Source organism: Aedes albopictus, chromosome 1 (assembly GCF_035046485.1).
Source record: "Aedes albopictus strain Foshan chromosome 1, AalbF5, whole genome shotgun sequence".
NCBI lineage: Eukaryota > Metazoa > Arthropoda > Insecta > Diptera > Culicidae > Aedes > Aedes albopictus.
In genome coordinates, this window is record NC_085136.1 from 72,254,383 (window position 1) to 72,281,379 (window position 26,997).

The window sequence follows — 26,997 nt, forward strand, 5'->3', positions numbered from 1 at the left end:
GTTACAGCTATTTGACCATTTTTTGAAAAGTGAAAATTGTCTGAAATGGCCGATTTTTGCGTTACGTTACGTACCGATTCTCTTCAGCGGTTGACCTGTCCGATCGACCGGAATCAACTTGTGGCCCACGCATCCGCAATCGCCCTCTTCGGAGCCAAAATCGTCAAAACGCCGTTCGACGAAATCGACGATTTGGTGTGGTTGGAATCTTGTCCCGGTGAAATGGTGTAGCGCCAAATGAAGTGATGGGAGATGTAGCCTATGATCGTCCTGCTGCTCGTCGTGTTTCCCTTCGAAAATGATGTTGTCGGAGATATTCACCGAAATTTCTGTTGAGCTAAACTGCTGCACATCCAAGTTGATTTAGAACATGTCCTTGTCGACGTGAATCGTCGATCCGCTGTCCTGACGGGCAGCGATACCGGAAGTGCGCTAGGGATGATTGTAGATAGAACACCTCAGTTGGTTGCGAAACACCGATAATTCCGGATTTTCCGGATTTTCTAGGGGAATTGCCGAAGAAGCTCTTGGTGGAATCTTAACAGAAAGTCATTCTTATAACCGTGATTTCACGATAATTCACAGTTTGCACAGAATTTTTAGTTTTAAAACGAAAAGGCGAGACCTTCCTTTCCTAATATTAAGCATTGGAAAGGCCTATTCTGGGCCCCTTTTTTCCTTTAACTTGACAAGTAAATAAAAACTGCACAAAAGCACGTCTGATTTGATTGACGGTTTCAAAAAGAATAGAAAGTGGATGCATAAGACACCTGAACCACCTAAAACCTTCTCAGACCCCCTGTAACGCAATCGAGTCGAAACCCTCGAAAACGCTTCAGTAACATCTTCGGAACCCCCTAAAAAACCCTCTGAAACTTCCTGAAATGTCCCCGAAAACACCCTGCAACCTCATCCTAAGGTCTTCTGTAACGCCTCTGAACTCTCCCCTCCTAAAACTCCCTTAAAAGCCCTATGAAACCTCGCATGACCACCCTTCAAATCTCCTAGACACTCGCAACCTTTGAATCCGATAATGAACTAAATCCATTTAGGCATATTTAAAAAAGGCGAAAATAATTTGGGTGAGCTACGCACCCGGAGAAAGCAGTGGATCACAGATGATACCTGAAGGAAGATAGAGGAGCAAAGGAACGCCAAAGCCGCGATGGGCCGAGCGAAAACACGAGGAGCCAAAGCCGTAGCCCGAAAATATGTGCAATCGCAGTAACCCGTTTTTTATTTGAATTTTGTTTTGACATCTGCGACTCAATATTTTGTCATTCTGTATAAGTTTTTCTTACAATAAAGACGCTTTTACGAAGGTTCCAGTGTATTTTACTCTGCTTCTAAAGACGATTCCGACACGCAATTCAATTCAAAAGTATGTTTAAATTACGCTTATAATGCATCCGCAGAACAACCTTACAATATTTTTTTGGAGGGAGTTGTACCTGCGATTATAATACGTTTAAATAACATATTTTCAACAAACGTATTGCAGAAATCATTCCAAAATGAGCATCTGTCAAAATAAAAAAGTAAACATTGCAAGTAAGCAAAAGTACTCTTCGTTGTGTTGTAGCTTCGGGGTGCAAATTCAGTTTTACTGGATGGACAACTGATTCTGATGAGATTAAATAAAAGATTAATCGTTAACTGATTTGCTGGTGTAAGGAAGGCCATAATGGGAGCTGGATGACGACCGAGATGATTGTGAGCAGCTACTATGCCGCCGTGAAGGTATTTTGGCTCGTTGAATCATCTCCGCCAACATCAACAATCCGACGAGGTATGCCACTAAATTCATCACCAACTTGTCCGTATTGATTGTTTCTGCAGTTATAAACCTTAAGAGCATTCAAACCTCGTGCTAAATACATTGTGATATTATATTTGTAAAATAAAACCCCTATTGCTTAAATGGGGTTTGATATTGTGTAGTTGGAATTGACTATAATATATTCAATAGTCCAGGACTAGAACATATTTGATCATAGCATTCGCGAAGTAGAGTTCTGTTTTTGGGATGTAAACAATGGTGTCTTCGTTATTGGTTTGCATGATGCTCCATTAATGTTATATATGTATAGCATATACGTAGTTTGGACTTGAGATACTGAAGTGATTTTATTTGCAGTTAGTCATCGATAGTCGAACGGCTAACATAATAAAAGCATAATAAAAACAGAACATGTTTCCTGATTCAGTTATACTACTGTTGTAATACATCTTTTGACATTCTGATTGCCAAAGATGTTTTCTGTGTTACTTGGGTCGCATATCAGCTGATCTGTTCAAAGCTGACCCCGTATATCTGCACAACTACTGCATCAATTATTCTGCAACATATGGGAAACTGCGACATTTCCGACCTACTGGATGGAAGGCGTCTTTGTAAAAGTACCCAAAAAGGGTGACCGGACTGTATGCGATAATTGCGAGGCATCATGTTACTGTGTATCGTTCTCAAAGTCAACTGCATGGTGATCCTAAAAGCGATACATGAGAAGATTGACGCAACTCTCCAACGACAGCAAGCAGGATTCCGTGCCGGACAATCCTGTGTGGACCATATTGTCACGCTCCGTATCATTCTGGAGCAAATCAATGAATTTCAAGAGTCTCTCTACCTGGTGTTCATTGATTACGAAAAAGCTTACGACCGTCTCAATTACGAAAACATGTGGGAAGCCCTCAGGCGCAAGGGTGTCTCTGAGAAAATCATCGGCCTCATTGAAGCACAGTACAGGGCATTTTCGTGCAGAGTACTGCACAACGGTGCTGGAGTGAGGCAAGGATGTATCCTATCACCGCTACTGTTCCTCATCGTAATCGACGAGATGCTGGTAGGTGCGATTGACCGTGAACCAAATCGTGGATTGCTGTGGCAGCCCATTATAGACTGTTTCAGAAATTATAAATACACTAACGATTAACCGCCATTTCAATTCGAGCACAATTTCCAAAAAAGTTTCTTCTAGCTCTTTTAGCAAACATACTAACGAAGTAAATAATACCAATTTTGTTGATGTTTCTTGTAAAAGTTTAAAAACAGGGCTCTGTAAACAAGATGATTAAAATTTTAAGTTGCACAAAGTGGTCAAAAACTGTAGCATAGTAGAAAAGAAAAAAATCTCACAAATAAAATATTTAATTTCCAAACAAAATAAAAATTACTGTATTGATAAGAAAAGATGTTTTTCGATTGGTAAGAGTAATTTTCACTGGAATATGTGATCAAGAACCACCATTACGGGCCTTCTAAATGCAAAAGTTTTTGTTTCAAATTTCTCAACAACACCAGCAGCAACTAACGTTGAGTAAACGAATGACTTAATCACTGTTTACAGCATTCGATTTTATGGTATAACAAGCTTTGCCATCTGAAGGATCGAATGAGCTGAAAAAATAAATTTGTTTCAATTAAATGCGTTCAGGAAAGCTAAGAAACTGTATAGTAGTTCTTATGTTCCGTAGAAACCTTAAAAAATAAGAAACATGATCTCAAAAAAAAAAATGTTGTGGAAATGCCTTTATCGATTTTTCAAAGATTTTAATCAAGGCATTCCTTAGATAACTTGTTAAGAAAGCGAATGTGATAAAAATTTAGATAATTTTTGGTATTTAGTGATACATAATGTTGAAATCATTAAAAACCACCTTTGTGTAAATTCAAATTTGGAGAATGAAGTTAATTGTTAGAGAACTCGGCCGTTCTTCAAAATATCAAGACAATTGAAGGGAAATACAAAAATATGGAGTACAATATGCCATATTCTGGAAGAAGTTGGTAAAGATCATTAGAACAGTTCATTTTATTTAATAAACAAAGTGTATTTATAATTTCTGAAACAGTCTATACCATGGAGCACCTAAATGACTTTGAACTGGCTGATGACGTTGCTTTCCTAGCTCAACGGCGCTCTGATATGCAGAGCAAGCTCGATGATCTTGCAAACCGCTCCTCAGCGGCAGGTCTTACCATCAACGTCACAAAGACCAAATCTTTGGATGAAAACACGGTCAACCCTTTCAGCTTTACGTCAGCTTGGCAAGCAGTGGAGAACGTTGAAAGCTTCCAATATCTTGGTAGCAAGATCGACATAGGTGCACGGATCAAGAAGGCGAGGGCTGCTTTTGCGAGTTTAAGAAATGTATGGAAATACAACCAGATCAGTCAACGCACCAACATCCGAATTTTCGACTCGAACGTGAAATCTGTGCTGCTATACGCCAGCGAAACCTGATGTGTATCAGTGGAGAACACGCAACGGCTGCAGGTCTTCATCAATAGATGCCTGCGGTACATATATAATTCGTGCATGGTGGCCTCACAATTGGATCTCCAACATGGAGCTCCTTCGTCGATGTCATCAAAAGCCGATAGCGACAGAAATTCGGGAGCGAATGCGGAGGTGGGTCGGCCACACTCTACGCAGGGGCGGAAACGAAATCTGCAAACAAGCGTTAGACTGGAACCCAGCAGGACATTGCAGCAGAGGCAGACCCAGAGGCTTATGGCGGCGCAGCCTCAATAATGAAATCAAGCAAGTCGACAGAAATTTGACTTGGCCACAGGCACAGAACAGATGTGTATCTTCGAACAAATGTGAAGTTTCGAGGTGGAAGTCGTGAAATTGTCACTTGGAAAACTAGATTGGAATGAATTTCCATGGGAAAATAAAAAATCATCAAAGCGTGCTGCGCCGCCTCCCTATGCTCGCTGCAGGCTAAAGCTTGACTTCCACCACCAGGTTCGCTAGTGTTGAGCTATCTAACGGGCAGTGCTTTTCGTGGCGAAGATTCACCCCCGTGCCACAGGTCAAGGCGATGGCTGGCAGGATGGAAATCTTTCAATTCGGCCATCTGCACCACAAGGGCGTAGCCAGAGGGAGGCAGGGGGGGGGGGCCGTGGCCCCCCCCTGACCGAGCAACTATATTCCAACTTAACCGAAAAACTTAGATGATCAGAGCTGTTTTTGACTAGTAAAAATAAAATTCTCCTGCATCCTCGTATTTTTTTTAATGTACATATGCAGGAATTCCTTCGGAAATTCTAGGAATATCTTCGAAAATTCCTGAGGGTATTCCTTCGGAAATACCTGAAGGAATTCCATCCAAAATTCCTGGAGGAATTCCTTCGCAAATTCCTGGAATAATTCCTTCGGAAATTCCTGGAGCAATTCCTTCGGAAATACCTAGAGGAATTCCTTCGGGAATTCCTTGGGCAGTTCCTTGGGAAAATCTTGGATGAATACCTTCGGAGATTCCTGGAGGAATTCTTTTAGAAATCCATAGAGAAATTCGTGAGGAAATCCTTAGGTGAACTCCTTACGAAATTCCTGGACAAAATAATTCCAAACTTATTGGAGGAATGCTTTGGGAAATTCCTGGAGGAATTCCTTCGGAAATTGCTGTACGAATGTCATTGAAAATTCCTGGAGGAATTTTTTTCGGAAAGTCGTGGAGGATTTTTTTCGGAAATACTTTTTAGATTTTTTTGGAAATTCTTGCAGGAATTCCTTCGGAAATTCCTAGCGGAATTCCTGGAGGATTTCCTTCGGAAATTCCTAGCAGAATTCCTGGAGGAATTCCTTCGGAAATTCCTAGCGGAATTCCTGCAGGAATTCCTTCGGAAATTCCTGCAATAATTTCTTTGGCAATTACTGGAGGAATTCCTTCGGCAATTGCTGGACGAATTCTTTTGGAAATTCCTGGAGGAATTCCTTCGAAAATTCTGGAGGAATTCCTTCAGAAATTCCTGGAGGATTTTTTTCGGAAATTCTTTTTAGACTTTTTTGGAAATTCCTGGAGGAATACCGTCGAAAATTCCTAGCAGAATTCCTTCGGAAAATCCTGAAGGAATTCTTTCGGAAATTCAAGGAGGAATTCCTTCAGAAGTTCCATTAGGAATTCCTTCAAAAAATTCCTGGATGAATTCTTTCAGAAATTTCGGGAGGAATTCCTTCGGAAATTGCTGGACGAATTCCTTTGCAGATTCCTGGAGAAATTCCATCGGAAATTCCTGAAGGACTTCGTTCGGAAATTACTGGAGGAATTCCATCGAAAATTCCTTGGCGAGGTCCTTCGAAAAATCTTGGATGAATACTTTCGGAAACTTCTGGAAGAATTGTTTCAGAAATTCCGGGAGGCTTTCCTTCGGAAATTGCTGGACGAATTCCTTTCGAGATTCCTGGAGGAATTCATTCGCAAATTCTAGAAGGAATTTCTTTAGGAATTCCTTGAGGAATACTTTCGGAAATTCCGGGAGGCTTTCCTTCGGAAATTGCTGGACGAATTCCATTGGAGATTCCTGGAGGAATTCCTTTAAAAATTCCAGAAGTAATTCCTTCCAAAATTCTTGGAGGAATCCCTTCGCTAATTCCTGGAAGAATTCCTGGAAACTCCTGAAGGAATTCCTTCGGAAATTTCTGGAGGAATTCCTTCGGAAATTCCCTGGGGAGTTCCCTCGAAAAATCTTGGATGAATACCTGGAAATTTCTTGAGGAATTCTTTCAGAAATCTATAGATAAATTCCTTGGATGAATTATTTAGGACATTCCTGGAAAAAAAATCATTCTAAACTTTTTAGAGGAATGCTTTTTATGATTCCTGGAGGAATTCCTTCGGAAATTACTGGACGAATTTCTTTCGAAATTCTGGGAGGAAATCCTTCAGATATTGCTGGAATAATTTCTTCGGAAATTACTGGAAGAATTCCTTCGGAAATTCCTGGATGTATTCTTTCGGAAATTCCTGGAGGTATTCCTTCGGAAATTCATGGAGGAATTCCTTTACAAATTCCGTTAGGAATTCCTTCAAAAATTCCTGGAAATTTCTGGAGGGATTCCTTCAGAAATTCCTGGAGGATTTTTTTTTTCGGAAATTCCTGGAGGAATACCGTCGGAAATTCCTAGCAGAATTCCTTCGGAAAATCCTGAAGGAATTTTTTCGGAAATTCCGGGAGGAATTCCTTCGGAAATTCCATTAGGAATTCCTTCAAAAAATTCCTGGATGAATTCTTTCTGAAATTTCGGGAGGAATTCCTTCGGAAATTGCTGGACGAATTCCTTTGGAGATTCCTTGAGGAATTCTTTCGGAAATTCCTGAAGGAATTCCATCGGAAATTGCTGGACAAATTCCATTGGAAATTCCTGGAGGAATTTCTTCCAAAATTCTTGGAGGCATCCGTTCGCAAAATCCTGGAAGAATTCCTTCGGAAATTTCAGGAGAAATTCCATCGGAAATTCCTGAAGGACTTCGTTCGGAAATTACTGGAGGAATTCCATCGAAAATTCCTTGGCAAGGTACTTCGAAAAATCTTGGATGAATACTTTCGGAAATTTCTGAAGGAATTCTTTCAGAAATTCCGGGAGGCTTTCCTTCGGAAATTGCTGGACGAATTCCATTGGTGATTCCTGGAGGAATTCCTTAAAAAAATCCAGAAGGAATTCCTTCCAAAATTCTTGGAGGAATCCCTTCGCAAATTCCTGGAAGAATTCCTTCGGAAATTCCTGAAAGAATTCCTTCGGAAATTTCTGGAGGAATTCCTTCGGAAATTCCTTGCGGAGTTCCCTCGAAAAATCTTGGATGAATACCTCCGGAAATTTCTGGAGGAATTCTTTCAGAAATCTATAGAGAAATTCCTTGGATGAATTCCTTAGGAAATTCCTGGAAAAAAAATCATTCTAAACTTTTTAGAGGAATGCTTTTTATGATTCTTGGAGGAATTCCTTCGGAAATTACTGGACGAATTCCTTTGGAAATTCTAGGAGGAATTCCTTCGGAAATTGCTACGATAATTTCTTCGGAAATTACTGGAAGAATGCCTTCGGAAATTCCTGGAGGTATTCTTTCGGAAATTCCTGGAGGAATTCCTTCGGAAATTCCTGGAGGTATTCCTTCGGAAATTCCAGGAGAAATTTTTTCGGAAAGTTTTTTTGGATTTTATTTTTGGAAATTCCAAGAGGAATGCCCTCGAAAATTCATGGAGGAATTCCTTTACAAATTCCGTTAGGGATTCCTTCAAAAATTCCTGGAGGATTTCTTTCGGAAATTCCGGGAGGAATTCTTTCGGAAATTGCTGGACGAATTCGTTTGAAGATTCATGGAGAAATTCCTTTGGAAATTCCTGCAGGAATTCTTTCGGAAATTCTTAGGGAAATTTCTTTGGAAATTCCTGGAGAAATTCCTCCGGAATCTCTTGGGTGCATTCCTTCTGAAATTCGTGGAGCAATTATTTCGGAAATTCCTAGAGCAGTTATTTTGGAAATTCCTGGAGGAGTTCCTTCGGAAATTCCTGGAGAAACTCTTTTGGAAATTCCTGAAGGATTTTTTTTTGAAATTCCAGGAAGAATTCCTTCAGAAATTCCAGGAGAAATTCTTTCGGAAACTCCAAAGGAATTTCTCCATGAATTTCCGATGTAATTCCACCAGGAATTTTGCGAAGGAATTCCTTCAGGATTTTCCGAATGAATTCCTTCATGTATTTCCGAGATAATTCCGCCAGGAATTTCCGTGGCAATTCCTCCAGGAATTTCTGAGGGAAATACTTCAGGAACTTCCGGAAAAATTCCTCCAGGAAATTTCGGAAAAAATCCTCCATTATCCATTGCTCTAGGAATTTTCGGAGGAATTCCTCCAGGAATTTCCGAAGGAATTCTTCCAGGAATTTTCAAGGGAATTCCTCTTGGAATTTTCAAAGGATTTCCTCCTGAAATTTCCGAAGGCATTCGTTCATGAATGTCCGAAGAAATCCCTGCATGAATTTTCGAAGGAATTCCTCCATGAATTGCCGAACAAATTCCTCCAGTAATTTTTCCAAGGAATTTCTAAAGGATTTTCCGAAGGAATGCTTCCATGAATTTCCGAAGGAATTCCTCCAGAAATTTTCCGACGGAATTCCTCTACCAATTTCCGAAGAAATTCCTCGAGGAATTTCCGGCGGAATTCCTCCAAGAATTTCCGAAGAAATTCTTCTAGGAATTTTCAAAGGAATTCCTCTTGGAATTTTTGAAGGATGTCCTCCTGGAATTTCCGAAGGAATTCCTCCATGAATGTCCGAAGGAACTCCTCCATGAATTTCCGAATGAATTTCTCCAGAAATTTTCCGACGGAAACCCTCCACGAATTTCCGAAGAAATTCCTCGAGGAATTTCCGGAGGAATTCCTCCAGGAAATACCGAAGGAATTCCTCCAGGCATTTTGCGAAGGAAATCCTAAAGCATTTTCCGAAGGAGTTCCTCCATGAATTTCCAAAGGAATTGTTCCAGAAGTTTTTCGAAAGAACTCATTCACGAATTTCTGAAGAAATTCCTCCACGAATTTCCTGAGAAATTCCTCCATGAATTTCCGGATGAATTTCTTTAGAAATTTCCGGAGGAAATCCTCCAGGAATTTCCGAAGGAGATCCTCCAGGAATTTTCAAAGAAATTGCTTCTGCAATTTACGAAGGAATTCCTCCTGGAATTTCTGAAGGAATTCCTTCATAAATTTCCGAAGGAATTCCTTCAGGAATTTCCGAGGGAAATCTTCCAGCAATTTCCGAAGGAATTCCTCCTGGAATTTCCGAGGGAATTCCTGCAGTAATTTCCGGTGGAATTCCTCCAAGGATTTTTAAAGGAATTTCACCTGGAATTTTCAACGGATTTCCTACCGGAATTTCCGAAGTAATTCTTTCAAGAATGTCGGAAGGAATTCCACCAAGAATTTTCGAAAGAATTTCTCCAGGAATTCCTTCACGAATTTCCGAAGGAGTTCCTCCATAAATTTCAGAAGGAATTCCTCCAGGACTTTTGCGAAGGAATCGCTCAAGGATTTTCTGAAGGAATTCTTCCACGAATTTCCGAAGGAATTCCTCCAGAAATTTCAGAAAGGAATTTCTCCAGGTATTTCCGAAGGAATTACTCCAGGAATTTCCGAAGAAATTCCTCCAGGAAGTCCCGAATGAAATCCTCCACGAATTCTCGAAGGAATTCCTCCAAGAATTTCCGAGGGAATTCTTCCTGGATTTTCCCAAAGAATTCCTCCATGAGTTTCCGGAGGAATTCCACCAGGAATTTTCAAAGGAATTTCTCCTAGAATTTTCAAAGGATTTTCTCCTGAATTTCCGAAGGAATTCCTCTCCGAATTTCTAAAGAAATCCCTCCCGGAATTTCCAAAGAAATTTCTTATGGATTTGCCTTGAAATACCTCCAAAAATTTCCGAATGAATTCCTCCAAAAATTTTTGACGGTTGTCCTCAAAAAAATTTCCTTAGAATTTTCTCACATAATCCCCAAACGTGCTTCTTAAGGAATGTTTGAAGAAGTTTCTCAAGTTTTCGTAGGAGTTCCGCAATACATTTTTGAAGGAATTTCTTGAGGAATTTCCAAAGAAACTTCTCAAGGATCTTTCGCTGGAATTCCTTGAGGAATTTCGTAAAGATTTATAAAAAACCGAAAAAAATCCTTTACGAACTTATCAAACAATTTCTCACGAAATTTCCGAAGGTATTCCATAAGACATTTCAGACATATGTCAAATAAATTTCCAAACGAACTCCTTTAACAATTTTCGAATTTCTTATCAAGGCATTTTTAAAGGAATTCTTCAAAGAATTTCCGATACAGTTCCTCTAGGACATAAAAAATCACAAAAAGCATTTCTTCAGGAATTTTCGAAATATTTTTTCAAGGAAGTTTTGAAAGATTTTTAAAGAAATTCCTTATGGAATTTCAGAAGGGATATCTCATGAGACTTTAAGTGGATTTTTTTTCAATGTTTTCGAAAGAATTGCTTCAGGAATTTGGAAAGGAATTCTCACAGAAATTTCCCGATGAATTCCTCCAAGAATTTTTGAAGGTATTCCTCAAGGAATTTTCGGAAGAATTCCTCACGAAAACTCCGAAGGAGTTCCTTAAGGAATATTCTAAATCCATTTCAAAAAAATTCCTCAATGAATTCCGAATTCCCGAAGAATCATCTTAAGGAAATCGTAGAAGAACTCTCGAAGGAATGTCTTATGGAATTTCTCAAGAAGCTTTAGAAATGAAGGGATTCCTCAAGAAATTTCTGAAGAATTTGTCAAGGAATTTCCGGTGGAATTCCTCAAGGATTTTCAAAATAAATTCCTGAAATTATTTTTCAATTGATTCCTTTAAAAATTTCCGAATGCATTCCTCTAGCAACTTCCAAAGATATTCCTCCAGGAATTTCCCAAGGAATTCCTTTAGAAATTTTCAAAGAATTTTTTCCGGTTATTCCGAAGGAATTCATTAAAGGATTTTTCGAAGAAATTTCTCCAAAAATTTCTTTGGATATTCCCCAAGGAAAGGAATCTTAGTTTGATTGGAATTTTTGAAAGAATTCCCGGAGAAGTTCTTAAAGTATTTTCTGGAGCTTCTCATACGGATTTCTGGTGGAATGAAGAATGATATTTGTAAAGAATTACTGGGGAAATTCTCAAAAGAATTCATGGTGAAATTCGTAATAGAACTTCTGGAGGAATTATTGAAGAAATTTCTGAAGGTATTCCCAAAGGAATTACTGCAAGTTTTCCGAAGGTTATTTCTGCTGGAATATCTACATTAAAATAACCTGGAAAAATATTAAAGAAATTTCTAGAGAAACTGCTTGATAAATTTGATGGCATTTGTTAAGAAATTCCTGAAGCAATATCTTGAGGAATTCCTCAGGATTATAATCATATATGGTTCTTCCATTGAACCATTCCTGTTAATCACCCATATTTCATACTTCACTTTTATTTTTTTTAAATGATGAAGTATTTGAACTCCTTGTCATCGCATTTTTCGATTCCATGTCATCGACACAGCATCTTCACAACATCAGTTAGCATTCCACCGATTACGATCGTGCTACTTTGTTCGAATGATCATGAAACGAAACGCTCAAACCGATTACTGCAGCACTGCACCTCACTCCGCTTTGCACGTCGCCCACAAACCCATAAAATATTGCGCCACACTTCGTAGTCTACTCAAACCGTTTAGCACGCGTTCCGCACCAATCGTAAATTTAAATCCAATTTTTCCCGCCACGCTTGCATACCAGTCGCCGCCGTCACAACACCCATAAAACAAATTTCCCGCTCATTCCCCTGCTAGCCCACCAACAAACCTACCTTTCAGCACTCCATTTGGCCAAATTGTTGTGGTTGATATCTTTCAGTGGTTTCGGTTCCACCATCGCCGAAGCCGATGTCACCAAATCCGACGGCGGTTTCCTTCGCAGATCGGTAGCACTGCCCCCGGGGGTACCCCGTAGGTTATTGCGGATTACGTTGTTGTTCGCGCCGCCGCTTCCGTGGCCGATCCTACCACTGTGGTACCGCAGATCACCGGTGCTGGCCGCCAAACCGTTGCCACTGTCACCGTTGTTGCTGTTTGCACTATCCACCGCGTGATTGTTCAATCGCTTCCCGGGCGCAACCGATGACGACGACGACGATGTTATCTTCTTCCCGCCACCGAACATACTGTTGATCCGACACACCTCAATGGACTGCTGCATCCTACCGAGATTGGTGTGCAGTCGGAAGTTGCTGTTAAACAGTACGTCCCCCCGTCTGGTCGCTGTTCCCTTGCCGCCCGCCGCGGAAGGTTCCATTGGGTTTTCACTAGCATTGAGGGGTGCTACGGTTGCCGCCGTAGTCTTTTCCTCGGATTCCCCGGCGGTTGGTTGGTGAGACGGAGCAGCAGAGGCGGGGAGGCCGGTCGTCACTTTGATCCCCGACGATAGGTCCCCTCGGCGTCTTGCGCCGTTTCCACCAGCACCAGCACGCGCCAACAACGATGGGACTGGCTTTTCATCGTTTTCCCTGTGTGTACGAAAGTGGAGAAAACAGAGAAGAGGGAAAAAGAGGAAAATGAGCCGGAGATAAATATAGAATTTTTCCAGATTATGGGTTTTCAACTATAGTAAGCGAGAGCGTTTAAACACACGGTTTTGGTATCTGGTGTCTGGCTGGAGCGCGGGAAGGGCATTCTTTTCTGAGGTGTACGTTTGTTTGGAAAGTAGGGAACAGTGGCGTCGTCATTGATTCATTAGGGATCGGAGACCAATAAACCGTTGTAAATTCTTTCCATACATACAGTTGAAAACTGGATCGTAGACTTTGGCCAGACCCCTTTTCTCCCCAAAAAATCTACGCAGTTAATGAAAGATCCCTTCACGGAGGAAATTTTTGAATCATATATGTAAAAAAATCAATCATGACCCTCTTTCTCCTATTGAGGAGAAGTGATCCTACAATTAGGACATTATCTCTTGGAGAAACTGTTGTGTAACTTCTAAAGTATTTTTTTTCAGAAACTTCTGGAAGAGTTCCCGAATATCTTGGAGAAATGCCGGAGGGACTCCTGATGACATTTTCGAGGAACTCCTGGAGAAACGTCCGTGAAACTCTTGGAGGAATTCCCGAGAAACTACTGGAAACAATATCGAAGAATTCCTTGAGCAGTTTTCGAGGTACTCCTTGAGGAATTTCTGGAGAAATTCCCCAGGAATCCTGGAGAAATTCTCGAGGGTCTCTTGGCGATATTCCTGAGGAACTCCTGAAGAGTTTTCTGAGAAACTCCTGCAGCAATTCCAGGGAACTCCTGGAGGAATTCACGAGGAGCCTCTGGAGAAATTTTCGGAGAATTCCCGAGGAGCTCCTGAAGAAATTTCCTATAACCTCCTGGAGAAACTCCTAGAAAAATTCCTGACAGACTGCTGAAGAAATTTTCGAGAAATTCCTGGCGCAATTTGCGTGGAAGTCTTTGATGAATTGCCGAGGTACTCCTAAAGGAATTTCCAAGGAACTCTCTGAAGAACTCCTTGAGGAACTCCTTTAGGAATTCCCGAGGAATTCCGGGAGAAATTCCCGAGTGTTGCTTGAGGAATTTGTGAAGAAATTTCTGAGAAATCTTAAAGGAATTTTCAGGGAACTCTCGGAGGAATTTACGGGGAGCTTCTGGAGCAATTCCCTGGGAACCACTTGAGGTATTCCCGAAGCACTGCTGGAGAAATTTTCTGAGAATTCCCGAGGAGTTCCTGAAGACTGAAAACTCCTGGAGTATTTCCCGAGAAACTCTTGCAGGAATTCGTGAGATACTTCTGGAGAAATTTATTAGGAACTACTGAAGAAATTTTCGAGGAATTCCTGGAGCAGTTTGCGAGGAATTCTCGAGAATCACGTGAAGAAATTTCTGATAAATTCCCGGGCGTATGTGCGAAAAACTTCTGGAGGTACTCCAGAGGAACTGCTGAAAGAAAAATATCGAAGAACTCTTTGAGGAACTACTTGAGAATTTCTGGAGTAGTTCCTGAGAAATTCCTGAGAAACTCCAGAAGAAACTTGATGATTTTGTGGCTATATCGGTCTCTTTCTACTCATAGTATAAGGGAGTAGAGATCAAAGTGGATAATGAAATGATAGATATGATAGAATTCGCTAGGTAGCGAACAAGTGTGAAAATTTTTTATAGAAGGTGAAATTAGGCAAGTAGGCCATGTATTGAACGAATACATCGAATGCGTGAAACTTCTGCCGTGCGACCTGTGCTTTTAAACAGATCGGCTTGGTTGGTAGTTTTCATACCACCTTACCAAGACTGGCTGATCTATCATATCTATCATTTCATTATCCACTTTGATCTCTACTCCCTTATACTATGAGTAGAAAGAGACCGATATAGCCACAAAATCATCAAGTTATTAATAGAATACGGTCGATAAATCAGCATATGAACTCCAGAAGAAATTTCTGAAAAATTCCTTGAAGCAATTCCCGAGGAATTCCTGAAGTAATTCTCGGGTAACTCCTGGAAAAAATCGCAAGGAACTCTTGAAGGAATTCTAGGAGAATCACTGGAGGAATTCCTGAGGAACTCCTGGAGAAATCTTCGAAGAATTCCTGAGGAGCTTCCGAAATTTTCAAAATTCCCAAAGAAACTCCTGGAGAAATTCCTGGGGGACTGCTGAAGGAATTCTGGAGGAATTACCGTGGACCTCCTGAAGAAATTTCCTGTTAACCAACGGAATAACTCTCCTGGTGGAATTCCCGAGGAACTCTTGGAGAAATTCCCGAAGAACTTTTAGAAAAAATTCTAGAGAAATTCCTGAGGAACAGGATGAAATCATCGAAATACTCCTGCAGCAATTTTCTGTTAGCTTTTGGACGAATTTCCGATTAACTACTGAAGAAATTATCGGGCAACATTTGGAGGAAATCACGGGAAACTCCTGGAGGAATTAATTCCATCCAAAAATTTTCGCGGAACTCCTGGGAAAAAAAATCTCAAAACTCTTCTGGAAGAACTTCCAAGGAACTCCTGGAGGAATTTCCGGGGAACACTTTGTGGAATTCTCATGAAACTGCTGGATGAATGTCCGGGGTAGATTCTTCAGGAATTTCCGCCGAAATTCTGGAGGAGTTTCCAGGGATATCTTGGAAAACATCTCGGTGGACTTCTGGATAAATATCCGTGGAACTCGTGGAAATATTCCCGGGGAACTCGCAGAGGAATTCCCGGAAAATTTCTGGAAAAAATCCCAGGGAAATCTGGAGAAATTTTTACATAAATGCTGGAGCACTTATCCTGGAAGAAATGGCGTGGAACTGCTGAAGTAAATTTCATGGAGATCTTGTAAGAAAGTTTGCGGATTAATTCTGGAAAACTTTTAGGGAAGTCATTCAAATAAATATTGAATTATGTATAATTGAATAAATACTGGAGGAATTCTTGGTGATCCCCTCTATGAATTCTCTTAGAACTTCTGGAAGTATCCCTGAGGAACCAATGAAGGGATTTCCGAGAAATTTCTGGAGAAAATTTGGGTAAATCCTGGAGGAATTTCCGTGGCTCTGCTGAAGGACTTCCAAGAGAACTTGTAGAGGAAATCCTGGAGAATTTCTGAAACTCCGAAAAGTATTTCTAGAATTGTTTGGGGAATTTCCGGGAGAATTTCCCAGAAAACTCCTGATGGAATTGCCGAAGAAATCCGTTTGGAAATCCCTGGGAAATATTGGATGAATTTCCATAAAAACGTTGTATATGAATTTCCAAACAAATCCCGGAGAAACCTTGGAGAAATCTTAGGAAAATCCTGCAGAAATTCTAGGATTCTATGGGAATAATTCCTGGGGAGCTCCTAGCAGAGATTTTAAGAACTCCTGGAGGAATTTCTTGTGGAGAAAACTCCCTCCCGGAAATCTCTTGATAAATCCCTTTCTGGATAAATTCTGGAGAGATTTACCGGTGAAGTGATGGGGGATTGCGCATGGAGGAATGAGGTAGGTCCCGTTCCCCTAGAACCCATGCAATAGGGCACTACACGACACGGTTGCTAAGTCTTTGAGGTTTCGTAGGGTCTTGTTCTTTACGATTTGAACTTAGAGAAATTTCGTTGGCTTTCTTAGGCAGCAGAATTGAAATTGAAGTGAGTGGTTTGGGTGCACTGCGAAATATGCTTATTTATGACTTACTCAGGATTCTCAATGAAGAAATAATAAAAGGAATTCCAAAAGGTTCCTAGCTCAGGAACTTTTTGGAATTCCTTCTATCATTTCTTCATTGAGATTGCTCAGGAAGCTCCTTCAGAGATTCTTTCAAGGGTTTATTCAGGATTACTTCAGAAGTTCACCCTGGGATTCCTCCAGGAGCTTCAAATGACATCTCTAAAACGGATCTATCTGGGGTTCTTCCAGGAGTTCGGAGATAACTCTAGAAGTTTCTTCCGAGATTTCTCCAGGGATTTCTCCTGAAAATTTCCTGCGATTTTTTTAGGATTTTTTTTTAGGATTGCTACGGGAATTCTTTCTCCCGAGAAGGAAAAAAGGAATTCCTGCCGTGGTTTCTTCGGGAATACATTCCAAGATTCCTCCAGGAATTTATGCTAGGATTTCGTCAGGGAGCACCTTCAGAGATTTTTCTCAGGCTTTTATTTAAGATTACTTCATAAGTTCCCTCTAAACTTGTTGCAGGACTCTCTAATAAGGATTCCTCCAATGGTTTTTTCCGAGATTTCTCAAAGAGCTTCTTCCAGGATTCCTTACGGGAAATCGCTAAGAATTCATTCCGATATTTTCCCCGGACTTCTTGCTAACACTCATCTTAGCAATCCTTTCGAGATTATTTCTGTAATTCCTTTAGGTTTTTACTTTAGAATGCTTCATGGATTTCTTTAGGTGTTCATTCTGGGATTCCCCAAGGAGTTCCTTCTGGGATTTCTGAAGTTGCTCCTTCTGGGATTTCTCCAATTTGTTTCTGCATCCAGAGAATTTTGTATTTTGGGATTTTTTCCGGGATTGCTCTAGTAACTTCTTCTAGATTTCCTCCAATAACTCCTTCCCGTTCAGCATATTTCCTTCTGGAATCCCTCCGGAATTTTATCCAAAATTTCTTCCGGGATTCTTACAGAAGTTCCTTCTGCGATTTCTCCAGCAGGTTGCTTCGGAAGTGGATTCCTTCAAGAATTCTTTGCAGTGTTCCTTAAGGACTTCTCTAGCAGTTCCATCCGAGATTCCTCCAAGAACACCGAGCGGGTTTCTTCTAGGGACTGCTTCAGGGATTCCTCCATAAATTCCACCCGGGCTTCCTCCTGGAACTCCTACTGGGATTCTATTAGGAATTGATTCCGGGTAGGGCTTCCGATTCCGGGATGGATTTCCCGGGAAATGAAATTTCCCGAATACCGGGAATCAAATTTTTGTATCCCGGGTTTCCCGGATTTCCCGGGATTTTTCGTTTCTACCCAAGCAACCAAAAGTTCGGATTCCACTTGAAGAACGAACTCAGAAGTTCAAGTTTGGTACAATTCCGGTTTCGTTGAAGTTACTCATGTATTGTTTATGAACTTGGAAGTACATGTACAAGCTTTTGAATTCTCTTCAAAACGACATTAAAGTAGAAAAGAGGTCCAGAAAAAACTTACTTTGAACTTTTGAGTAGAGTTCAATTAAAATTTAACCGAACTCATGTTGAACTTTTGCGTGCCTCTAAAGCACAAATAAAGTTCAGTTGGACATATTTAAAAAACTTGAAAAGTTCCGTTTTGAACTTGTTTCGTACTTGTTTTGAACTTACTACTCAAAGTTCAGATAAATATTAACCGTACTGAAAGTGAACTTCACTTGAACTTCGGCGACAGCGGAGCTCCGGAGAAGTTCTCATTCAATCAAATCACTCGGAAATCGAGCTCAGCAGCCACAACTTGTGTTAATTTTACAAGTACACCTTGTATCACTATAATAATTCAACGTACTTAAGCTAGTATGACACTCTTTGACCAATGCCAAATATTTGACCACTTTTGACAGTTAAATTTTGACCAAGGTGTACCTGGCAAACAAGAATATTTGTCACTCTCGAAAAACAAATACGGACAAACAGAGCCAAACAACCTGCCAAAATTTATCTGTCAAAAGTGGTCAAATATTTGGCAACTGGGCAAAGAGTGTAATAGCACCCTTACTTTTAATCAACGCAAAGCATCCGTATTGTGTGGCCCAAAGGCTGCCCCCGCAGCGGACAACTGTTCCACCTCGGATTCCGCCGGAGTTTTTTTCGGCTGCACATAAATTTCCAGCTATGCTGGATGTTTCCAACCCCGTCTCACTTGTCGCTGCAGCGCGCCGGTAATCGACGCGATCGTAGTCACTAGAAACCAAGCTGGAAGCTTATAATCTGATTTATTGCTTTGCACTGCGAACCACAATAAACTGAAAATGTCAAACTGTGTAAGTTCACAAGCAGTTCCACGAACTTTCGACTTCAAACAGTATTCCAAATTCAGAGAAAGTTCACACAAGAACCTGATTGAGCTCTACTAAATGATATCAGGCACATTGAGTAAAATCGCAAGTGCCTAACAACACATACATGGAGTAGTGGTTAGGCACCGGCTTTCAACGAGGAGAACCCGAGTTCAAATCTCAGTAAGTAAAACACATGAAAAAGTATTTCAAGGTATGAGTCAATTTGGATTCCACGTGAACTAATGTCTCTTAAAAATAAATTACTTTAGAGGACTAAACACATTTCTTTTCATTTTTTGAAGCTTATTTTTAAGCTGAATAGCGTTCCTTTCAGCGACACAAGTGTACTTTTGGTGAACTCAAGTTCAGTTAATTACTTGAAAAATGAGCTGAATAGAATGCTATTCATCTTCCTTCGAATAGCTGATTAAGCCCAAACATGCTATTTTATCAGAACTTTTGGTTGCTTGGGTATTGTCTATTTTTTGTCAAGTGTTTAATGGCCAATTTAAAATGGCGAGACAATGATTGATTTACCCAGATTCTTGATTAACGTTTTTCAAATCACATGACCTCTATGAAGATGTTATTTATGTTGATGTTATTATATAACTCGAGCTTAATGGGAAGCTACGCAGATAACATCCTCTTAATAATATGAAGGTATTAAAGCTGATTTCAACTGACAACGATTCTTCTTTTTTTTAAATACTGCTTCAAAGTATGGAGTTCATCCTTTAGTTCCATCACCAACCATGTAATACGCAATACAGTCAGAGTTCTATGTATAGCTGACTTTCTACAAGTTCTTAATGACTGCTCAACTGTTTAGGAACAAATCAATTTGTACATTGGTACTTGATCATGGTGCAACAACCTCATACAGCTCTTGCTAATTAGACGATCAGATAAAAGCACGTATTGAGCCATTATTGGGCTTCAATGGGTTTTTATCCTTTTAGCTCTTAACTTTACCGAAGTTTTTTTTCTTTGGTAGTTATTGTAGGTTATAGTTATTTTTTTTGCATCGGGTGTTATGTACTCTTGACTTGTGTTATTGTAGGGGGATTAGGGGCATAATGAACACCCGGGGCGAAATGGACACCCCTGTTTTTGCCGAAACCGTTGACTTTTATGTAAAACTTTTAATACATAAGTGTAAAGGAACAAGTCATTGTTCTATTTTTCAAAAGTACCATTTATATTCCTTCAAAATAACCAATATATCATTGAAATTGAAGTATGTTTTTCATATGGTGGATTTCTTATAATTTCGAAGCAGCAGCAAATAAGGTATTACGAGTGTTTAAGTATGCCCACCATAAAAACAAGTGAATTGTTAGCTTAGCTACATGTATACGCAGATTTAGCAATGGGTGAAGTATTATATCTTTGATCAGAACTTATTCAAAATAGCAATTTCAATGTTGTAGTCAATTCGGGGCGAAATGAACACTGGCAATTATGAATGGATGTACGCGCGTTGCATACTGTTAGGCGTTTTATAGGGTTTGGAAAAAATCAATCCGACTATTTTAGCCTAAAACTTATTTAATTAACTTTGATGATATGTAAACTCGTCTAAGATGGAGTATTATATCTGTGGTATTGATCTCAGTAGGCAAATCACTTAACTGGTCGATATTATCAAAGATACAGCATAAAATATGCAGAGATGTCCATTTCGCCCCGTACCTTTCCTGCCAGCCCCAAAAAACACACGGTTTACAATTCACTATTATTGAAATACGTAGGAAACAAGTTAAAGTTGTAAGCCAACTGATAATATGTTTAGTTTTTGTCTGTTATACAGGACTAGCATACTCATTTGCTTAGGGTGTCCATTATGCCCCTAATCCCCCTATCTGTTCATTAAGTATGGCAATATGTTTGTGAATTTCAGGAATAAATCTTAAGATTAAATTAAACATCGTTATTGGGGTTGTTGTATGCCTGTTGATGTACCCAAAATAATCAATAAACTATTAACTACTTTTTGCAAAACACGTTTATGTATTCCAAATAAAAATTTCATTATATAATGTAAGTTGAAATCGTATTTGAAATGCATTAATGGTAAAATATGAACCTTCTTATCGTGAAATTTGCTGAATTGAACACAGTCTATATTAGGAAATGGAAAAATATAATATCTGATTAACGATTTTCTTTAAAATAAATACATTTTATGCTTAAAAATAAAATTTTCGCATTTCCCGGGATCCCGGGAAATGGTCATGTTTTTTCATTTCCCGGGAAGCTGAATCCCGGGAAATTTGGAAGCCCTAATTCCGGGTTTACTTTAGGAGTTCCGGGGCGGGGTGGCGTATTTAACACCCAAAACCTCCCTTGTGCACGGGCTTGCCTGAAGTAATTGTACCTAGAGAGTATCTGGTAGACGTGTGCCTTCAATGATGACTAAAACTAGAATACACGGCATAAAAATCACAAGGCAGGCTAGTAACCTGTGTAAACATACATTTTGGATGTAAACATGTGACGTCATTCTAATCGTTTTTCACATGATCAAATTGATGTGAAGTACTAGACCGCCTCTGAACGATTTGAATTACGTTATCAAAAAACTGTCAGTTTTCCGGAAGATATCACCTTCTAAATATTGTACACCGTGACTAGAATACATTTATTTCTGACAATCTAAAACTCTATAATATTCATGGCGTACTACGACTTCACTTTTGCTCAGTCTTCCAACACTCCTTCTGAAGTCAAAGTGATTCCCATGCAACTTCGGAAGTATGTACTCCAACTTCGGTTTCTGCAATAATGGCTTCGTTAGCCCGTCAGCTATCTGTTCATCCGTACTCACGTAGGCTAGGTTGACAATTCCGCGATCGAGGGCTTCTCTGATGTCTTCTTCTTCTTCTTTATGGCTCTACATCCGCATTGGGACTTGGCCTGCCTCGCTTCAACTTAGTGTTCTTTGAGCACTTCCACAGTTATTAATTGAAGGGCTTTCTTTGTCAGCTATTGCATGAATTTGTACATTGTGTGGCAAGTACAATGATACGCTATGCCCAGGGAGTCGAGAAGATTTTCCCGACCGGAATGGGGATCGAACCCGCCGTCTCCGGATTGGCGATCCATAGCCTTAACCACTAGGCTAACTGGAGACCCTGTGTGCGACCATCCGGTGTAAAAACCAGGGCGAGACCACCGACGCAGAGGGGCTCGCAGGCACGCGTGGAGGGCGAATAAACCAACGATAGTGCAGTTTACTCAGCTAAACTTGAACCACTGTGAAGCCGCACAACAGTTAGCTGTGGCAGGCAGTCTCGGAGTCAAGTACAAACATCGCCCTACTATCGGACCCATACCGCATCCCTCTCGATAACGGGAACTGGGTGGCGAATAAGGCCAAGCTAGTGGCAATCTATAAGACCGGTCGTTTCCCGATCCAGGAAATAATTTCCACAGTGCAGAGTCCATCATCCATGTGACCTTGTAGACCCTGGGTCTAACCACGGGGGTGAATCTTCGTCACGAAAAGCACTGCCCGTTTGATAGCGCAACACTAGCGAACCTGGTGGTGGAAGTCAAGCTTTAGCCTGCAGCGAGCATAGGGAGGCGGCGTAGCACGCTTTGATGATTTTTTATTTTCCCATGGAAATTCATTTCAATCTAGTTTTCCAAGTGACAATTTCACGATTTCCACCTCGAAACTTCACATTTGTTCGAAGATACACATCTGTTCTGTGGTCTAACCCTAGCTCAGACTGGAAGGTTGTCGATGGGTATACGCACAGCAACCTGGTGGTTCGATACAGGGTGGAACCCTTAGGAAAACAGCCGCAGCCGAGAATCATTGACAGCCATCAAGAATAGCTGACCTCGCGCTTCGATAAGCCGGCATTTGTGGAGCGATTGCTCATGGAGGGTGTGTGGTACATTAGCGTGGTTCAAAAAATCATTTTTGCTCCACACCGCTTATTCGATTCGTAACCAGATGCTATGCCTTCTCTCAAAATTTGAGCTCATTTGGTCGAAAATTGAGACTGCACAAGCCCTTCAAAGTTTGTATGGGAATTACTATGGGAAAACGATGTTTTTCATTCAATCAACCGTAGTATTTCCCCAAGTGCCCTAGAGTGTTAGTTGACCCTTGGTACTCCTAGGCTACTCTATCAGCTACAACTTTGCCGAAGACTGCGTTCGAATCGAATGCTTCATTAATTAGTTACCGATTTTTATCCACAATCGAAATCTTTACTCATGATGATCAAACTAATCAATGAGCATCACTGCATTTTGCAGTGAAACATAGTAGCCATGACTTCAGTGTGCTATCTTTGGCGCCACATGCAGCAATGTTGCCTGCTGGAAAGCTGGAGGATCACTGTTAAAGTTTGTCCAGTTGGATACAAATCGATAATTAATTAATGAGGCGTCCGATTTGAATGCGGTCTTTGGCAAAGTTGTGGCCGATAGAGTAGCCTAGGAGTACCAAGGGTCAACTAATGCTCTAGGGCACTTGGGGAAATACTACGGTTGATTGAATAAAAAACATCGTTTTCCCATAGTAATTCCCATACAAACTTTGAAGGGCTTGTGCAGTCTCAATTTTCGACCAAATGAGCTCAAATTTTGGGAGAAGGCATAGATCTAGTTACGAATCGAATTAGCGGTGTGGAGCAAAAACGATTTTTTGAACCACGCTAGTGGTACATATCTGACAATGAGCATCTCTCAGTGTATTTAGAATCTTGTCCCTCAATATGTCAAAAGACAATTGATAACGCATGTACATTCCCCACCTGGTTGAACGCCTACGCTATCGAGTGACAGCTGCTGACGAGATCACAGCAAGTCACGACTCTTCCTCTTTCTTTGGTCAGCATTCGACCACGTCGGACGTCAGTGTATCGTGGCGCGGGTCGGGTCGCTACGCTGGGCGATTCTCATCGAGAACCATCAGCCAAATTCCCACAGAGGGTAATACCGACGATCTGTCTAGCGACGATCTAGTCAGAACCCTGAGCCGTGCATGCGATGCCGCAATGCCAAGACGATCCCTACCCAGGAATTGACACAAACCGGTATACTGGTGGTGTCCAGAAATTGCAGAATTCCGGTGCATCCTGCCTCAAAGCTAAGGGGAGGATGCAAATAGTTCGCACCGACGAGGGTAGAATGGAGCGAAGTTATGCCTACAGGACGGCTAAACAGGCACTGAACAAAAAGATTAAGGCGCGTAAGTGAAGATAATCTCTGCCAGGCAGCCAACACGACCCCCTGGGGTGACGCCTACAGGGTAGTCATGATCAAAACGATGAGCGCGACAGCACCCCCTGAGCGCTCCCTCGAGATGCTGCAGAAGATCATAGAAACGTTGTTCCCGCGCCACGACATAAGACCATGGGCAAACCGGCCATAATGAGGTTGCCCCGGTGGCGAACGACGCACTTATCGCAATAGCGAAGTCGCTCAAATTGAACAAGGCTCCGGGTCCCAACGGTATCCCGACAGTAGCCATGAAGGCAGCTAACGGGGCTAGTCCTGGCATGTTCACAATGGCTTTACAGATGTGCCTGGACAGTGGCGAATTTCCAAAGAGGTCGAAAAGACAAATGCTTGTTCGACTGTCCAAACCAGGGAAGCCACCTGGTGACCCGTCGGCATATAGACCTATCTGTCTACTGGACACCACCGGAAAACCGTTGGAGAGGATCATACCGTCAAGGTCTATACCGAGAAACCCGATGACTCAGGCCTCTCGGATAACCAATTCGGTCTCCGGAAGGATCGAACGTTGGTGGACACTATTAGGGCTGTAATCAAAACGGTCGAGATGGCGCTCCAAAAAGAAGCTAATGGGAATCCGCTACCTACTGCACGGTCGTTACACTGGACGTGACGAATACGTTCAACAGCGTCAGCTGGGCCACCATCGAGTGTGCCACACAAGACCTAGGAGTCCTGGATGGCCTATGCCGGATACTGGAGAGCTGCTTCCAGAATAGAGTGCTAATCTGTGACACCGAGGAGGGTGATAGGAGCTACAACATCACCGCGGGTACCTCACGGGTCCTTCCTGGGCCCGGTAGTATGGAACGCAGCGTACGATGGCGTATTCAGGCTAAAACTTCTACCGGGCGTAAAGCTAGTTGGCTTAGCCGATGATGTTACCCTCGTGGTATGTGGCGAGTCAATAGAGGGAGTGGAGCTGATAGCAGCGCACGCGATAGGATCTGGAGTGAATCTTTACAGAGATCTGGAGTGCACTATGCGATTTTGAAGAGCTAGGAAAAAAATGGTACGGTGGCACGATGTCACACTTACAGTCGAGTATCCTATTAAACGCTGCCACCCACTTTACGCCCTCCGCGTAGGCTGTCTTCTAACCAATTTAGTTCATTTTTTGTATGTGATAAGTATATAGTAAGAACAAATTGCACTAAAAAAGATCAGCTGGATTGGATGCAAGACAGCTGAGAAATTACGGTGGGCGTAAAGTAGGTGGCAGCATCTAATAGGAGACTCCACTGTATGTATACAAGGGAAAGGAGAAACTCTCGAAACTCTGCTTTTTTTAGCACTCAATCAAGTTGTCTATGAAATTTTCTGGGAGCCTCGTGAAGTGTCAAATAAATTATATTTCAAATTTTGTTTATTGGCGGCAACAAACGAACGATAACAACTCACCATGGTTGTTCCAAAAAGGTAAATCTTTCTATTTCTTGAATACCACGTGTATGCAATTCAAATCACGCTTATTTTTAGGTCTGCGACCCCAATCACTTTCGAAAAATCCGCAACACCATCCAAACTCCCCCGACCAACTTCACGGAAGGCGCAACCATCGCCACCGCTGAGTTCCCCGGCACGTGATTTCAAACCACCAACCAGTGGTGCTGCTGCTGCCAAAACGCCTTCGATCGCGGACGCTTCATCCGCCATATTCGATTTAAATGGCCGCCGGGTCCGGAAGAACTCGATGCAGGACGCGGTTACTTCCGCGTCCGTCGACTTGAATCCTGATACCACCAGCAGCAGTGTCACACCAAACGACGAGGATCGGTGTGTTGACATGGATCATCCGCCGCGGTGAGGACTTCTTTCATTTTATATGGATTTCATAGATTTATGACAGCAAGAAATTGTTCCAATTTCAGGGAAGATCACCTGCAACCGGATGGCGAGGTCTTCACACTCCCAAAGCTTCGCCTCAACCGGGCAACTACTTTCCTCGGGAAGGCCAACGCTTCAAAGGAAGCGCCCGAAAAGGACTTGATCGGGGACGGAAATCTCGCAGTTTCCGACTACATCCAGCAGCCCAGAGAGCAAACGCCCTCGAGTTCGACGACCAGCGAGCCCGATGCCCAACTAAGGAGAGTCATTTCCCAGTGCAGCTTCGTGAACATATGCCCCGGCGGGGAATGTCGAAAAGAGGATTCGCCACCTGCCGCCGGTGGCGGTCAATGCTGCCCTTCTTACTGGGTGACTTTCCTGACTTGTCTTGTGATGCTGCTGAGCACGGTGTCTTTGGCGATCACACTGCTGGTAAGCTACGACCATTTGATGGCACTATATTACGCGTGGTTTCATGAAGATCTAACGCTGTCATTGGAGGTGAGTGAGGGTCATTTGGAGAGCTTTACCGATCTGATGTTGAAGTTTTGGGTGGCGCTGAAAAGGATGATCGGTTTGGAGGGATGATGGAAGATGGGCGTCGTATTTTTCAAATCCGACGACAACTAATAAGTATGAAATATTTACTAAATTCTAAATAAAACAAGTTTGATTTTCTCCTCTCTAGTTTCTGTATCTTTGACTATAGTGATATATGACGTTGACATCAGAAAGAACTGTCATTCAGAACTTCACATCAGTATATTAAACATTCATTGAATCTTCACCATAACAATAGCATGAAACGAGCTCACCAAATTATAAGCTAATCCTTCTCACCTGTAGTCCCCTTCTGGCTACACCCATGACTTTAAGTGACTACTTTCCTATGAAAGAAAGCACTGCCAATGCTTTACTGAAACTGTAGAAGCCCCGCTCTGTTATATTACAGTAGGTACGTACCACAATATAGAACGATGACGATAACGCCCAAACCAGACACCGTTCCTGCGACATTCCCTCGCTTCATTCGCCTACGACGAAAGAGATGCGGTTGCATACCCCGTTCCATAATTTAGTGCTTCGGATAGATGAGGGACACGACGGCAGTCAGTAAAACTGGAGTCCATCACTGACGGAGTGTCGGTCGGTCGGTCGTGACTATG

General features: G+C 41.6%; 2 protein-coding genes across 2 annotated transcripts in view; one reads left to right on the top strand and one right to left on the bottom strand.

Moving 5' to 3' along the window:
• Positions 1–26,997, bottom strand: part of LOC134285004 (uncharacterized) — a 194,044-nt gene that overhangs the window by 14,569 nt on the left and 152,478 nt on the right. The window contains exon 6 of the mRNA XM_062844830.1: positions 12,125–12,820. Coding sequence (XP_062700814.1) covers positions 12,125–12,820 — 696 coding nt within the window. The remainder of the gene's footprint in view (positions 1–12,124; positions 12,821–26,997) is intronic.
• LOC134285156 (uncharacterized) lies at positions 25,280–26,511 on the top strand. The gene is made up of 3 exons (XM_062845347.1): positions 25,280–25,423; positions 25,484–25,807; positions 25,876–26,511. Exons 1-3 carry the CDS (start codon positions 25,407–25,409, stop codon positions 26,417–26,419), a joined length of 885 nt encoding a protein of 294 aa, XP_062701331.1. The 5' UTR covers positions 25,280–25,406; the 3' UTR covers positions 26,420–26,511.

What these genes read in the sequence shown, in the direction of transcription:
- LOC134285156 (XM_062845347.1), top strand. An exon ending in GACATGGATCATCCGCCGCG is followed by an intron (nt 25,808 to 25,875) that starts GTGAGGACTTCT and finishes TTCCAATTTCAG; the next exon opens with GGAAGATCACCTGCAACCGG.